The 14,127-nt window shown below is 43.4% G+C and overlaps 1 protein-coding gene across 2 annotated transcripts in view; it reads left to right on the forward strand.

Moving 5' to 3' along the window:
• TTC23L (tetratricopeptide repeat domain 23 like) overlaps nucleotides 1-14,127 on the forward strand; it is a 56,123-nt gene that overhangs the window by 39,077 nt on the left and 2,919 nt on the right. For both annotated transcript variants that reach the window (XM_084783721.1, XM_084783722.1), the window contains exons 11-12: nucleotides 4,158-4,240; nucleotides 13,823-13,923. In XM_084783721.1, coding sequence (XP_084639847.1) covers nucleotides 4,158-4,240; nucleotides 13,823-13,889 — 150 coding nt within the window. In that variant the 3' untranslated portion in view covers nucleotides 13,890-13,923. The remainder of the gene's footprint in view (nucleotides 1-4,157; nucleotides 4,241-13,822; nucleotides 13,924-14,127) is intronic.

Here is a 14,127-nt window from a genome sequence, read left to right on the forward strand (position 1 = left end):
ATATCACACATGCACACACCACACACACACAGAGACACACCACATACACACACACACACACACACACACACCACACATACACACTCACACACCACACACACACAGAGATACACCACACACAGAGACACACCACACACACACCACACACACATACACACTCACACACCACACATACACCACACACACACACAGAGACACACCACACACACATACACATTCACACACCACACACACAGAGACACACCACACACACACCACACACACACTCATACACCACACACACACACACACACAGACACACCACACACACACACCACACACACATACACACTCACACACCACACACACACACAGAGACACACCGCACACACATACACACTCATACACACTCATACACCACACACACACATACACACACACACACACACACACACACACACACACACACACACACACGGATTTATTAAAGTGGTTTACAGCCTGCAGTCCAGCTAATCCAACAATGGCTGGCTCTGAATAGAAACCAAGAATGCAGTATTTGCTCGGTCTGTGAGGCTGGACGTCTCAGTTGGCTTCAGTTTATGCTGCAGACCTGAAGAAGGCTCTAAAGCCAGTGAAAGCACAGGCTTGCCAGCTAGCAAGGGCCAGAGCGAGCAGGCAAAGAGCAAGCGCTTCCTTCTTCCACGTCCTTTATACAGGCTGCCTGCAGAAGGTGCAGCCCAGATTCAAGATGAAGTTTTTTTCACCTCAACAGTCCCAGATTAAAGATAGGGCTTCCCCACTTCAAACGCTTGGATTTAATTAAGAGCAATCAAGTATCTGGCAAGAATCCCGAGAGGCCAAGCAGTGAAAGGCCTCAGGGATGCTGTGAAGGGGAAGCCTGATTTGGACTGCACGCCTACCAGAGTGTTGACGATGCCAGGAATGTAGACCGTCTGCCAAGGAAAGCCAGTGGCATGGACAGGACCTGGGCCGAGAGACGCCAATTGTGCTGCAGGTCTGTGCCCCTTGGAACGCATATAATGCCATCATGTGCACTGGATGCTATACATAGAGGTATATGGACATGTTATATGATCATGAAAGGTATAATAAATATGTGTTGCATATATAGCTATATGTGCCATATAATATATAGTTATAGATGCTATATAATATGTAGCTATATATGCTATATAATAAATACATATGTCTATATAATACAAAGGGCTTGCCGCGTTCCACACAAAGTGGTTTAGGAATCAAAGGAGAGAGTGGAGGAAGAAAGGAAAGAAAGACGGAACTACGCTGGAGAAACGGCCCTGTGGTTTAGAGCTCTGGCTGCTCTACCAGAAGACTCAGATTCAATTTCCCAGGAACCACATGATGGCTCACAGTTGTCTGTAACTATAGTTCCAGGAAGTCCAGCCCCTTCCCACAGGCCTCCACAGGCACTAGACACACATGTGGTATACAGACAAACATGTAAGCACTCACTCATAAAATAATTTTAAAAATCCATAGTCTGATTGTATTTGGAGGTTGAGCTTTCGAGAACAGAACTTTTGCGAACAGGACTAATTTCCTCATAAAAGGACGCTGTGGGAGCTTTGTGGCCTCCTCTACCATGTGAGTTTACAGCAACAGGTATCTCTGGGCCAGGAAGCAGAACCAAATCCTATATGAAAGACTAAGACAGTATCTCTGCATCTTCTACTTGGAAGAATTCAGCTTAGTGATTCAGGCTGCTGAACAGTAAGAAGAGGATACGGTGTTGTTAGCTATTCTTTAGACTTGTCTCTCCTACGATCCCAGAAAAGGACGCAGTGGAGAGCCATTGTAACAGTGGGTGAGTGCCGCAAGGGCTGAGCATCTCAAGGAGACCAAAAAGGGCAACTGTACCAGAGAAGAGAAGACTTGGGGAGAGCCCGGAGCTGCCCCTCCCCCTAGCGCTGCAAAGGAGAGAAGAGAGTTTTTTTTTTAATTATCTGTATTACTTGTATTATCTTATTATCTGTAGGCCTGGCTAGTGATCAATTAAGACACAGACACTTGTTATATTTTAAAATAGCCTTAGTTAACCTGGGGCAGGGCAGATATCAATCCTCTAAACTACCTCCCGCAGTGGGGCAGGCATGGGATCCCTCTTTCAATCCCATGCCATCTGCTTCTAATAAGTTATATCAAGTTACCTCCCATCCATAATCCCAAATACTTGCTAATGTTCATCATCTGGGCTGGATTCTCCATCCACGCCGGCCATGTGCTTCTCCTCCATCTAACCCATGGTGGCTTCCTCTCTTCCCTTCAGGTCTCTCTCTTTCTCCTGGCGGTCCTTCTTCTTCCCAGAATTCCTCTCTCTCCTAGCCCCACCTATCTCCTTTGCCCTGCCCAGGTGGGATGGCTTTTTATTAAGCAAAAGGTTGGTCACAGAGACAGTAAGCACTAATTGGCATCAAAATACATCAAACCATCCCCCAACAAGAGAGCATCAGCTGTAGACACTGAGCAGAGACCCTTTGTCAGACAGGAAAAGAATCATGCAATGTATTTCTGGTGATACTTTTGGTTGATTTCTTTCTTGGTTGTTTCTCTTTTCACGTAAACAGAGTCAAATGATTAATTGACAAATGATTAAGTGACAAGAAGATATTTAGAAGTTATAATCTGTTCTTGAATAATTGTAATGGTTGTCTAATAAATGTCAATTTGATAAACTCTATATATCAAAGAAACTATTTTTCCAGTTAGTACAATGTATGCAACAGCTACTCCCCAAATGTTTCCTGATGCCCGTGTGTAATTCATCAATTGCACATTATCTCCTGACACTGGCAAATGGCAACAACAGTCAAACCAAGAATATAAAAACAGTAGCATGGATGAATGGGCTATCAACCTACACAGCTATAGATATCTAATCTTTGACGAAGTCATCAAAATATGCATTGGAGAGAAGGCAGCCTCCTCAACAAATAGTGCTGGGGAAATATATGCCGCCCTTCAGAACGAGGAAAGTGGATCCACAAAACACAGCTGAGGCCGTGCTAAGAGGAACGTTTTTAGCTCTGAAGGCTGACATCAAAACTAACTGATATCGCAGATAACTTAATGTGCCTCAAGGTCTTATAGAACCAAAACAAGCCAAGCCCCTGAAACAGCAGGCTGCAAGAAATAATAAAGTCCGTGCCATGCCTGACTGTATGGCATAGGCAACCATACTAGATGCCCACCAACATATGAACTCATAAAGGAAATGTGGCATGGAAACATTGTGGAATTGTATTGAGGAAAGACATTATGACATTTTTTTATCTCATGTGTGTGTGTGTGTGTGTGTGTGTGTGTGTGTGTATGTGTGTGTAGGACATGAAAATAGAAAAATAACTTGAGAAGAGTCTAAATAGAAGTGGGAAGGAAAAACAAGAGAGGTAATATATGTGATGAAATAAAAGGAGGGGCTATTTGGGATGAAGAAGGGGTCGTTAATAAGGGGGAAAGGGGACTGGGGCAACAGAGGAAACCGATACATGGGTGTGGAAGTGGCACTGTCACAATGAAACCCACTGCTCCGCATGCTAACACATTTAATAAAGGTGCATCCCCTCTGTGTGTGCATGTGTGTCCAGACCCCTCTGCCCCACTGATCTATCTGTCTATATGCTAATACGCATTGAACAGTATAGCTTAAAACAAGGCTGAAAATTGAGAAACTTTAGTTCTTCTTCAAAATTGTTGATGATGTTCTGAGTTTTTTTTACATTTGAAGAATAAAGCGATCAGCATCAGAATGCAAGGCGGCTTTGAGAGATGTACATGGACTTTAATTGTATCTAGTTAGTTAGAGTTACTTGGAAAACCCTGACAGAAACCACTGTCATAGCCATGTCTTAAGGAGGGATCCTATCAATTTTGGGTCTTATTACTTTGGTCGTCTGTAGCAACAGGCACAGCAAACTGGGTTGCATACGTAGTGCGTGAAGGACACAGAAAGTGACTAGTCCCTTTTGTCCACACTGCTTTTCTCACTGGCCAGGAACCAGTAGAACAAAGTACAGACATGCTATCTGCACACCTGTGACGCCCCAGGTCGACTAGTCTGCTTCTGAATTAGATCTGCAATTGACGTGTTTGCTCTGAGTTGCTTTAACCTGTTCCATGTCCCGCTTTGCCTACAGTGTCTGATGGTTCAGATTTTCGTCTATGGAAGTAATCACACCAAGAGCAGAAATACTAAAAACCTCCTTTCCCTGCTGCAGAGGTAAGTTCCAGATCCAGGCGGGAGCGATGTCATCACTGTGGGCAGATGAACACATCTTTCTCTGATTCAGCCAGGTATTGATAATTTACCCACTCAACTGGAACTATTACCTCAGCTGTGGACTTTGTAGATTCTACACTGGAAGTACTCATTGATCTCTTAATAGCTTAGGAATTATGGGAGTTGGCTGTAATAATGGGCAGTGTATTATTACGTATGCAAATACATTAAGCATCTCTCTCTCAATGCTCAGCATTTTAGCCAAATCTTGCAAGACAAGGTCTTTGCTGGCAATGTGATAGACACAATATTGTATAAGTGTAGATTTTTACAAAGTCAATAAATGAATACATTAATATTATTTTTCTCATTGACTATACCTAGGTCTCTAAATATAAGGCAGCTATTTGGGGCCAATTGAGCATGTTTAGTTTTTTTTTTTAATGCTTAGATTTAAGCCAGAGGGAATGGTTAGCAGACACCTGGCCCTTTCTCCTCCTCTTTCATGTCATTGATATTTGTACATCTCAATGTGATAATTGTATCCTTCTAAGAAAAAAAAAGAACTACATTGTTAAATGGTCACTAAAATCCCCCAACTGAGCTGAGTCCTCCTTAGAAAGGATTTCATTTAAACTTCCATAACTACCCAATATGAAGTTCCCATTTGACAGAACAGAGCCCAAGGTTCTGAAGATTTTCTCAAATCCATAGTCTTAGAGATTTGGATCCAAGAAGTGTGACCCTAAATGCCTATGCTTTTCTCAGTTCTCAAATAAAGAAGGCATTGTTTTTGTTGTTGTTGTTGGTGGTGGTGGTTTTTGTTTGTTTGTGTGGTTGTTTTCGAGCCAGGGTTTCTCTGTGTAGCCTTGGCTGTCCTGGATTTGCTTTGTAGACCAGGCTGGCCTCGAACTCACAACAATTCACCTGCCTCTGCCTTCCAAGTGCTGGGATTACAGGCATGTGCCACCGTGCCTGGCCCAAAGAAGGCATTGTTGTTAGGTAAGGTTAGGATCCTGGTTTCATTCCACAGAAGTGGTGCCGTTCTTAGCAGACTCAGCAGGTGAGGCAGGGGTGAGAGATGAGCGAGAACAGTTGCAGCCCATGCTCTTCACTCCAGCTTCAGTCAGCCATGCCTGAAGTAGGCGCTGAAGAAGGCTACTGCCTGCTTAGCATCATCCAGGGCATTGGGGTCCTCACCCCTTCTATGACATTCATTAGGGATGCAGAGGACCAGCCTCACAGAAGCAGGAGGCAGTTTGTTCCCTGCTTACAAGTGGGTATAAAAGCATATTTCTTAATCAAAACAGAAAGAATATGAAAAACTAGGATATGGATCATCTTTCATTTTTGTAACACATGCTATTTTTGGCCCATAAACCACAGGTGGATAGGAATATTTTTCTCTCAGGATAAAACTGAAGCTTAGGCCAGGTGTGGTGGCGCAAGCCTTTAATCCCAGCACTTGAGAGGCAGAGGCAGATGGATCATTGTGAGTCAAGGATAGCCTGACCTACCAAGTAAGTCCAGGACAGCTAAGGCTACACAGAAAAACCCTGTCTCGAAAAACAAAAACACCCATGAAAGTCTTCACTTACCAGGAAAGTGGGACAGAGGGGAGGACATCCTATTGGGACTCTAGATGAGAAAAGCATGGGAGAATGGCGAAGTAGAAAGATCCAGAGGGTCCTAGAAGCCTACAAGTAGAACATTATGATAGGCAGATCTGGGCCCAGAGGCCCTGCTCAAACTATGGCACCAGCCAAGGACTATACGGGCAGTAAACTTTGAACCCCTACCCAGATCTACCCAATGGACAGGACATTCTCCACAGTTGAGTGGTGAGTGGGGTCTGACTTTCTCACGTACTCTGGTGCCCCATATTTGACCACGTCCCCTGGAAGGGGAGGCATGGCAGCACTCAGAGGAAGGATAGCAGGCTACCAAGAAGAGACTTGATACCCTATGAGCATGTACAGGGGGAGGAGGTCCCCCTCAGTCACAGTCATAGGGGAGGGGAGTAAGGGGGAAATGGGAGGGAGGGAAGAATGGGAGGATACAAGGGATGGGATAGCAATTGAGATGTAATTTGAATAAATTAATGAAATATATTTTAAAAAAGAAAAAGAAAAACAAAACAAAACAAAACCCCTGAAGCTTAGAACATTTGGGTATTTTGTTTAAAAAAAAATCACACAGGTGGTAGTTGTGGTACAATTTGAACTAAAGTTGATGAGATGATTTTTTTTCCCCTATGCAGTAAGGACTTTGGTGCATTTGAATTATACAAATAGTTTCAGCAACTCAGCTGAGAAACTCCAGAACCATTTTCCATACAGAGAAACTGAGAATTGATTTACTTAGGCTTGTTTGCCCAGAAGGAGGCAGAGCTGGAATTTTACACGGATCTCTCTGACTTCAGATTGAGGCCTCTAAGGGCGGAAGTCTAGCTTTTAGTTTAAAAGCAGATTCAAAACTCAAGGCTCCAGCGCTCGGCTCTCTCATCTTAGAGAATGCATTGAATTCCTCCAGCCTGCACTGTGATAGTAACACCTCCCCCAACGAGTGGGCACTTCCCCTCATTTCTGCATTAATGAGACCATACACAATGGGCAGGTTCGGGCAAGCCTTAAATCTTGTATGCTCACCGATCATCAACATCACAATAACAATATCAATAACAATAGTAATTCATTCTCTGGAGAGTAAACTTAATGAACCACAATGTTTAAAGGAGTCATATATACTACCATATTATTATTTTATATCAAGAATAAGGTAAGGAATATTTATGTCTGGAGTCAGACTTACTATTTTAATCCATTTTCTACCACTTGGGAAGTACCTGGGCCTGAGCAAATCATTTACCCTCCTTGAGCTTTGGATTCTTCATCACTGAAGTTCAAATATCAGTAAAGCATGAGATGTCGTGACTTTTAAGTCAAACCCTGTCTACATATGCATATACACAGTGCCCAGCAGAGAACTGCTAAATCAGCATCAGTAAAACACTCATCCCATCCCTCCCTTATATATCCGCACTGCCTCTTACTTTTTTAAAAAAATATTTATTTATTATTATGTATACAATGCCCTGCCTGCATGTACACCTGCAGGCCAGAAGAGGGCATCAGATCCCATCATAGGTGGTTGTGAGCCACCATGTGGTTGCTGGGAATTGAACTCAGGTCCTCTGGAAGAGCAGCCAGTGCTCTTAACCTCTGAGCCATCTCTCCAGCCCCTGCCTCTTACTTTTAAGGCAACAAGTCAGAATAATTGAAATGAAGGGTAATTGTTAGTCTGAATTATCATATTTTGTGTTTGGGAATTTGATACTCTGACCTATTTGAAGTGCTTTGTGTGTCTTGGAATTACTATTAATGAAGCAAGGTGAAACAAAACAACATGCAATTTCATGGAAGAAGCACGGGCTCTTTCCTCAAAACTGGGACAAAAAGTCTACCCAGTTTGTATTCAAACAAGAGAAACCTCAGAACTGATGTCAGTTAAGGCAACCTGCTGCCACATCTCAAGACCTAAAACTGACCCGGGGCCCACAGGGTGGGAGAAAATTAGATTCCTGCAAGTTGTCCTCTGACCTCTGAATGCATGCCAGTGCATACCATGGCGTGCACACACACACACACACACACACACACACACACACACACACACACACACGAGAGAGAGAGAGAGAGAGAGAGAGAGAGAGAGAGAGAGAGAGAGAGAGATAGGAGACAGGAGGGAGAGAGAGGAGGGAGGGAGAAAGAGAGAGAGGAGACCCATAACCCGTCAAGGTTCAAAGAATAAATGACGACTGACTGCCCAGCCGTAAAAGAGACATCGAATGTACCCTCCCTCTTCCCAGGGTTCAGGGGTCACTGTGGAAGGAGGAGCAGAAAGGCTGTAAAGGTCAGGGATGGCCGGGTGACTACAAGGAAACGATGTCCTCTGTGTACAATAGCTGTACACATGAACTCACAGTGCTTATGACAGCATGCTTGAAATCTGTACATATTTAAGGCACACGTGTAAAATCATGTAGGCATTAATAGGACTCTCAGGCTTTAAAAAAACGAAGATGCACAGTTGGCTGTGTGAGATGAGAGGTGGACCAGGGAGGAGAAGGGATAAGATGGTCAAAATACCATGTATTCACAAACAGTTAATAAAAAGATTTTTAATTTTTAAGATGAGAAACCTCAAGATAAATGGAATGAGTATATTTTCTCAGTAGCCTCAGGTTGACAAGTGCCATAAAATGAGGAGAACTTAGGGGACGTTTGTGGACGCCAGTGCAGAAGCCAGGCAGTCTGTTTCTTTAGGTCCTGGAACTGTAGTTGATCAGGTTTCAGATTCCATTCTTTGACTGTGAGAAGAATCTGGCTTTGAAGGGTTTGCATCTGCGTGTGGAGAGATGTGTCCAACCGTTCACGTTCCAGAGCCCACTGGAACTGAGTGTCTAGAGTTAACTTGCCCAGGAAGAGGTAGGGCTGCTGGCATTTTAATGCAGGTCTCTAATTGCTCCCTTTCTAATGAAGACAGTAAGATCTAGACCTAGCCAAAGCCCTTCCATATAAGGGGAAAAGAAGGCCTCTTCTGAAGGCCTCTGCTGTAGTAAGATGTTGCGTCAATAAAGGTTTTTCTTTCCCTGAAACAAGCCCGTATCTCATTTCTCAAGAACTGCTGAGCAAAGCCACTGGGTAGCTGCCAAAGCCCAGATGTGCAAAGGCTGTGCAAGAACCGCTCTTTCTGCTTCAGCCTCTCACTGGAACAATCAGTCCCAGATGTCCAAGGACTCTGCTTGTGTTCCCGTGTGCTCCAGTGTGCTTTGTGCCGCCACCTTCAGGACCTTGGGGAAGCACTCACTGGACGGCCATGGCCAGCAGCCTGGATCCTTGTCTTTTGGAGCCTCAGCAGAGAAGTTAGAAAAGAATGCGCCGCTTGAGAAAGGAGCTAATAGTTCAAGGGCACCACATAAGATATCAGCACATAGAAAAGGCAGAGAAAATGTCAGCTTTGGAAATATATGTGGACACTGTTTAGTTTAAATTTTCCTTGAGTCACAAACGCAGTTCAGAAACATCATTCATAAATCAAGCTCCGCAGAAAGAGAAGTACTCGATTTGTTTAAGATACTTTCCTTTCAGAGAAAACATACATGTCGCTAGTTTGAAATTAGTCTGTAGTGTGTTTTTAATTGAATTATAAATTAACGACAGAGAGAAATTGTGAGGCCGGAACTGTGAGTGTAAATTGTGCAGGAAGGTACAGGGTCTTCAGACATCGTTAGACGAGTGTGACACCAGATAGAGAAGAGGGCAGAGAGGAGCCTTCCAAGCAGTGGGAAGAAAGCTTAGTTGTCATCAAGACGGCTGGCGCTTCTCAAGAAAGCAACTAGCCTTGAGTTGTTATAGTGTAATAGAGTTATAGAATAATAATATGCTGTGGAGAAACTTAGGGCGACACACTGGGGCCATACTAGGGGATTTTTTTTTAAATAGCCTAAACTAAGTAGTTTAAAACACATTTAGAAGGCAGCTATCAAAGAATTCTGAACAGGATATGATAGCCAGTTATCAGCTCTCCGACATCACCTCTGATCGCCATGTCATGAAAGATCGTACCTAGGGAGAGCTAAGGAGCCCGCTTAGGACGCAGATCCAAGGATCTCAGAGAGATGGGGAGACCCTGAAGTACCTGAGCTATAGTAAGAGGAATGTAAGGATGACAGATGGAGAAACACTCTGCGGTCTACGTTGAAAAACTTTGAGAGGAATTAGACGTGAAGTGCGGCAGTGGCAAGACTCAAAGGTGTTTGACGTCTCTGGCTGGACAAGTGGATGAATGTAACGAACAGTGCTGGCGGAGGAGAGTGTCTTGGAGGATGTCTCGGGATTAGGGAGACAATGACTTCCACGTTCCCTACGCTGTGTTGGCGCACTGCCCGTACACCCACTTGGCAATGGCTAGAGCTGCTGGCTGTTCGGGACAAGAGCGCAGGGAGATATGTTCTGAAGCCTACGAGATGGATAATCTACAGAATCTGTGTATGTGACGCAGTAAGGCTTGGAGAGAGCTTTGGAGGCCGCTCATGCTTGTTTTGGAGAGATTATAACATGATGATTTAGTAGCCGAGCATCGGGGCACAAATTAACAGTGACACTTCCTAACTCTCACTTTATCTCTAAGAAATAAGAGTGCCCTATCTAAACATTTAATATACGTCAGGCACACGGCGTCCATGGACTGTAGTGGTAGTGTAATACTAGCAACAGCAAGCATTATCATGGTAATATTTAGATGAAGGAGACTCAGAAAAGGCCCTTCGAAAAAGCAGAAAGGAGGAGAGAGTTTCAAGAAAACACTAATTACCCTTACTGCGACAAAACATTGAGGAAATGCAGCCAGTAAGCAGACACAGTTTCTAGTCTCATGCAGCATTAACACACGCAAGGGTTAGCCTATTAGTTGTGCTAACACACACTATAACTACAAGGCCAGTTCAGTCGAAAAGTTTGGGGGTGTCAGCCCTCTTTTGTACGCTTTTGATAAGACTCATTGTTACACTACCTTTCTGTTGGGCATTTCACAGGGGGGAGTAAAATGTTTACATGCGTGTGTCCCTTGGCTCTGAAATATTGCTTAGAATCTGTGTTTTGAGATCTGTACACAAACTATGTGCATGGCTGTGCTCGTCTTCTTTAAAGATTTGTTTCTAACAAGAAAAAAATGGTAGAATAACTCAAATGCCAGCCCAAAGAAATAGTGGTATATGCTTTCTTTTTTTGTTTGTTTGTTTATTTATTTTTATTTTTTTATTTTTATTTTTTTTTTGCTTGCTTTCATATAATATGGACATTCAAAAACATTAGTTGTAATTTTGGAGAGTCACAGAGAATATCTCAGACATGCTGGAAAGAATAAGAAAAAACACATATTTATAGTTTTTATAAATATGTGATTAGTAAAGATAATAGTATTCTGGGTCATTTGAATGTGGAGACTTTATGCTATCTATTTCTATTATTTTGTATTAAATTTTATAACATGCATTTTATTTGTGATGAAGGAAAGACAAATTTAAAGCATGTGTGCTGTGTCAATGTTAAGCGATAATTCAGTTACATCCCAGCTCTAATGTGTATCAACAGATGGTCTTGGACAAATCACTTAGCGGTTTTCTCATCCATGGACTAGGGATAAACACAGACTGCCCGGTTCATAAGGTTGCCGTGTGTAAATGAGTTAATGTGCATAAACTCGTATCTGGCACGGAGTGTTTGATAATTAGAGATGATGGTGATGAAGACTGACAGTGATTCCAGCTGTGAAGAGAAGGGTGACGAACTAGAAGCCAGTCTATTGGAAAATATGAAACCACCATTTACTAACATTAGCACGGACTCTATTAGTAGAACAACTTTTCGAGATTAATTTTGCCTAACACCTGATTAAAATGTTCCATAATCAGAAAATCACTTATTACCTTTCAAAGTGGTTCCCCCCCATTACAATAGAGTCCCATCTGTAAAATAATGCACCCCACAGACTAAACATAGTGGTATAAAGTTGTTTAACTCACATTCCAACACTTTCTATGTGTAAGTTACCCTAAATTTTGGCTTTCTTTAATGAGGACTTAAATAGTATTTGTACTATGCAAACATAATGCAGAGAGTATTTATGCACTTCACGCCAGCATGTGGTAGGCAATGAGAGAGTAAAAAACACTGGCTGCATCCATTAATCCAGACTTACGGTAGCACGAAAGCCTGGCACACCAGCTTCGTTTTCATCCCTGTCAAATATCTCTGGAACAACTGCAAACTGAGAAACCATCTTTTTTTACAAAAAGAAAAAGAAAGCAGACACCACAAAGTCCATTGACCTATTAGAGGCCCAAGCATCTTTTTTTTTTTTTTTTTTTGGTTCTTCAAGACAAGGTTTTTCTGTTCTGTGTAGTCTTAGCTGTCCTGGACTCACTTTGTAGACCAGGCTGGCCTTGAACTCACGGCAATCTGCCTGCCTCTGCCTCCTGAGTGCTGGGATTAAAGGCGTGCGTCACAATGCCTGGCTTGCACCTTTTTAAAAAATAGTCTTTATTATAAAATATACCTTGGTAGGAAGAAACAAACAAACAAAACCAAAACAGTTATACTCCAAACCCAAGTCAGTACACCTTCGTGAACTTCTGCTCAGCTAGAGTTGCGATTCTGGAGCTGTAGGGCTCCACTTTGAAGTTTACTTTTTTACTATCGAATGTATTTTAGAGGATTTATTCACCACCCAGAAAGGAAAAAAAAAACCTGTGAAATAATTAGCACTAGAGTAACCATTGGCTTTATAACCTCTGCCGCAGCTCCGTGTCCATGACCTGCATTCAGTCCTTCCGCAAGTCACCTTGGTCTTTTCAAACACAATGTGGAGCAGCTGCTCCTTGGCTGGGAGGCGGGGAGAGGAAAGGTGCAGGGATGTGGGGTGGAAATGGGTCTTGGGGCGCTTGGCTCTGGAAAGAGTTATACCAGGAGTAAAACAGGATTGCTCAGAAAGCTGTGTATCAAGCCAGGCAGCTTTTGGCTATAGTAAACTTACTGAGCATGCACCATAAACTGTTGGTTGCAGGTGTCGTGTTCACATTCTTTTCTTGCTATTTATAACTAAAATATCCTAACACTGCTCCTGTGAAATTACAGAAGAGAATATTTGGTCAGTATGAGAGGGTGAGAAGGGACCATTGGCTATAGTAGCCAGGTGCCAACCAGTGACAGCTTTTCCCAACCAGGATTCAAGGCTAGTTTGGCTTAGTGGCGCACATGGAGATGTGGCAACTTGAGAGCCTTTGGTTCTTTGCCTTCAGATCTTTGCCGGCAAACAGTGACTCCTAAGCCGCTAAGAGGCCGTTCTGGCATACCTTGTTTTTGACAGAACAGTGAGGAGATTATAGGCAATGGCCATTCTCGCACGCCCACAGAAAAGACAGCCCAAAGCGTCTAGCATGGAGTAAGGCCAGCACACTGCACAGCATGGCCTCTTTCTGTTATTAAATTCCTGGAGTAATATTGGCCACTCAACAGCAGAATGGCAGAGTTAGTAGTGCTTGGTTTATTAGTCTTTTCTGGCATAGGCTGTGGGCAGGGGAAGAACTATACTATCACCACATAGTGGCTATTCAGATGTAGGGGAAAAGAGCACTGCCCTCTGAGGCAGTGACCTTCCTGTGGGATAGCAGTTGTTCTCTGAGTCACTCAAACATGCTGTACCCTGTCTACTTGTCTTATCCATGCTTTCAACGTCTGGGAAGAACCTACTAAATAACAGGAACAGCGAGAGATGTCAGAGGGAACCATCAAAAATAAACCACAGTCACTCACTGGCTGTCAGAGGGAACGATCATAAATAAAGCACAGTCATTCGCCGCAAGGGGGCAGCACTCAGTGCAAGAAGTAGCTCAAAGAAACAATAAACCACAAAGCGCAAGTTCCAGATTAGCGCCCACTGTGCAATAGGGATAAACAGAAGATGGTAGCTATAGGACCCAGAAAAGCCTTCAGAGTGTCAACATTGAGCTGTTTCCCAAAGGACAAGTTCACCCAAACTGAAAAGAGAAGCCATTCCAGGAAAAAAGAAGACTGTGGGCAGAAACTGAGTGGAACGGAGGGGAGCGGCGCCTGGGAGGAACGGTAAGTTGTTAGCGTTTGCACAAAGCTGCACCTTCTGTCAGGGAATGCTGACTCCAGGGGATGCTCACAGGCTACCTGGGAGGGAGAACGGGCTGCAGTGGAAATCAGCATGGGCAGAACCAAGCAGCAGTCAACAAGGTGATGTGGGGTACTGTGTTGTGGGACTCCTCAGGGCTTTGACTACACTAGGTTCTCTGCATACAT

The sequence above is a fragment of the Acomys minous genome, assembly GCF_964271855.1.
Source record: "Acomys minous genome assembly, chromosome: 5".
In the NCBI taxonomy this organism is placed as follows: Eukaryota; Metazoa; Chordata; class Mammalia; order Rodentia; family Muridae; genus Acomys; species Acomys minous.